Here is a 3,316-nt window from a genome sequence, read left to right as displayed (position 1 = left end):
AAGAAAAACAGTGATAGATGTGAATGGAAATCCCAATGCCAAGCTATCCAGCTAATGAATGCTAACACGCTGCATGCGCAGTTTTTGAATAAAAGAGAATTATCAAATTAATCAGATTAGTTTGATATATAATATAAATAGTTTGATATGATCAGAAATAAGGTGGGAATTAAGTGATATTTGATCACTTTAAACCACAGAGAGTGATAATAAGATTCAACAGAAAAGTGGAGCTACAATCACAAACCACTGTGCAGCAGGACAGACAGGAAACAAGTGCACAAAGGCTGTCATCAATCACACACAGTGACACTATCTTTGAAGAACAGAAGAAAAATCTGTATCTATCATGATTTGTTCATTAGTGCATTAAAAGGCAGTATGAAGAAGTGGCCATTGAAACATACATCAGCAGTCCCTGTCAGCAAACGTATTTCAGTGTTTTACTAATGACACCACGCATCACATTTCAGTAAATGAGAGTGATTACAGTGAGAAACATGATCCCTCATGAATCTGGCTGGCCAACTTGTCTCTGTTCCAGTGTATTTTATGGCATAATGCTCCAGTAATCACATTTGACCAATTGGACATTTGCTCTATTTATGAGAAGTGAATATCGACTGCAGCCTTACAAGCAGACTTTGGTAAATGTATATTGCACATTCATTCTGCCTTTTCTAGGCCCATAATACAATTTAGTACATAAAACCAATTCTGTAAAGCACACTTTTTTGTAAAGACCTTACATGGTACCACAAATGTAAATACTTAAAATACAGATTTATCCACATAGTAGACATGGAAAGGCATTTGCCTATTTCACTGAGGTTTCATTGAGACATTTTATAGGTTGTATTAGTCATTCTACACTAAATTATAGCACCCATGTTACATATTACTATAATTATTTGCAAAAGCAACAACAACTAGGTAGGGTGGTAGTCTGTTTGTTTACCACACTTGTTTAGTCTTTGAGCGTATTGTGTGAAGGTATTTTTCACCTGATTTCTTGTCCTCAACACACATTATTTGAGAAATCATTCATGTGCCTAGCACAAATAATTATGAGCCAGAGTTTATTAATTGTTTGAAAAACAAACATACAAAAACCTAGCCAGATGTACAAGAAATAATAAAAGTAGCACACAGCACAGATACTGACCTGTAATTAGAGGAAGCTCCAGAAACAATAGCATCTGTATTACTCAGTCCTCACTAATCTTGTTACCCTGTAACATGAACTGTATCATCTAAAACATATTTTGGGTTCTTTACAGCAAACACAGCCTGCCGTGCGAGAGCATCAGGAGGAGTGTTTAGTTTGAGTTGGTTCTGGTTATAATGGGTCCATTGAAACCCACAGAGAAACAGTGCCATGCATTTTTAATCAGGTGGCTTCTGAGGTCGCCTGCTCCATTCTGAGGATGTGAATTATGAGCAACAGTGCGATGAAAACTGAACCAAACTGACTGAAAGACAATGACATTACCTCATGACAGGAAGAGAGTGATTTTATTACATTGATCTGTCATTTTCGTTTCCAATAAGTGAGTGGCAGAACTCTTATCTCCAAACATCCGATGGGGGCTCGTCCGGGATTGTGCTCCAGTGTGCTGTATGAAGAGATAAGATCAGAAACTAAATATCTCGGATTATATTTTGTGTTAGACTGTAACAGACTGCACCTTCACTGAACCGCTTGATGGTACAAGCATGAGAACAAGGACATGGCTGAGTGTTGCGTCTGGGTTTATGAGCCTCTCCTGCGAGGCTGTGCGCAGTTGTGCAGAGATCCAGTGTGATGAAGACCAGCGATGCTGCACACGAAACAGCAGCAGCATCACGTCCATCCATCATCTCCCTCTGCACTCTTTCCTGGACAATCTGGAACGGTTGGTCCGTAAGCTGTCGGGACTGCTGATCCTGCTCTTGCTCTTCGTGGTGGGTTACTTCATTCAGCGGCTCGTATGTCCCCGTCCTCGCCGTCAGACGCCCGAGGAGCCATCACTTCTGCATGGACACGCGTCCCAGGACTCTCTCACAGGGGACTTCAGCTCTCCGGTGCTGATGCTTCCCACATACGAGGAGGTGAACTATCTGCCCACATATGAGGAGATCATGATGGAGGTAAATAGAGACAATCTGAACTCAAACACAGGAGCGATAGAGGAAAGACGAGCAACATTGCACACATCTAGAAGACCCATAAACTCTATATAGTCCACTCATTGTGTTTGACTTGATTCTGTAACAGCTGATGCGTCCACAATAATGCATCCCATGTGTCTTCAGCAGCTGTGCACTTTTCAAGACATTTTTCCATTCAGGTTTGGCTCCTAAAGTAAGTGTTTTGAAATATCCAGTCCTAGACAGTGCCAATTATGTGCAGAAATGTGTTAGTAACAATTTTCATTTAATTGCTGGTCTTATTGTGCTTACTGTGTGCACATAATCAGAAATGAGAAAGAGATGGTCTGCTCAGAGACAAATGAACAGGATAAATGCACATTAACTGGTACAACTTAAAAAATGTTTTTAACGTTACTTTAAGTTTAAAAGCAGAGTTTATGAGATCACCACAGATTTTACAGTTCTTTTGACATGTTACATAAAAGTTATCCTGACAAACAATTCCAGTTTTATCCTTTCCACAAGCTCAGCGTGAGGTTCAGACACTCAATGTCTCCGTTAAGACTCTGGAAATGTCCTTCTGAAGAAAACAAATATATGATTTGATTTGTGGTGAAACATATGATTTGTAATAAAAGTAAGTATAAAGCAGCCCCCTCCCTTAAATCTAATCCTTGTTGGGGCGTGGGCAGGTCTCCGCGTGAAAATGTATGAGATTGTACAAATTCACTGCCAATATGCCAAAACTTGTCCTAAGATTGTCAGAAATTGCCACGAGACTGTGTTGGCCAGCCTAATTCACCACCAACAGACATGAATACACCTTTCAGATGCATTTCTGGATATCAGAAGTGCAAAAAACCAGTGGATGGAGTTTATTTTTACAGAGCATCAACGGAGTTGTGCAAGTGTTTGTGTTTGTTCCCTGCATTTCGAAGATGCTTGTTTTACAAACAAGGCCCAGTTTGACGACGGATTTGCACATCGTTTATTTCTTAAGGATGATGCAATCCCAACGAACAAGGGTCACGATCGTGTGTTGGAACCGCAGGCGGTGAGTAAAACTGCTTTAAATATCTCTGCCTCCTTGTTAGTGCGTCCGCCTCCCATCAAAGACCCGGGTTCGAGCCCTGCTCGGAGCGAGTCGTTGCTGCTGCTGCTCTCGTTCAGTTTCAGCCTCTGG

The 3,316-nt window shown here is 40.8% G+C and overlaps 1 protein-coding gene across 1 annotated transcript; it reads left to right on the top strand.

The window, feature by feature from the left end:
• Positions 1 to 1,213: 1,213 nt before the first annotated feature.
• On the top strand, positions 1,214 to 2,741 carry LOC113115595 (uncharacterized membrane protein C3orf80-like). Its single transcript, XM_026283165.1, has one exon. The coding sequence runs from the start codon at positions 1,717 to 1,719 to the stop codon at positions 2,221 to 2,223; it is 507 nt and encodes a 168-aa protein (XP_026138950.1). The 5' UTR covers positions 1,214 to 1,716; the 3' UTR covers positions 2,224 to 2,741.
• Positions 2,742 to 3,316: the final 575 nt, after the last annotated feature.

The sequence above is a fragment of the Carassius auratus genome, chromosome 15 (assembly GCF_003368295.1).
Source record: "Carassius auratus strain Wakin chromosome 15, ASM336829v1, whole genome shotgun sequence".
Lineage (NCBI taxonomy): Eukaryota > Metazoa > Chordata > Actinopteri > Cypriniformes > Cyprinidae > Carassius > Carassius auratus.
Note: the sequence above shows the minus strand (reverse complement) of the source record. Positions and strands in the feature narration are given on the sequence as shown.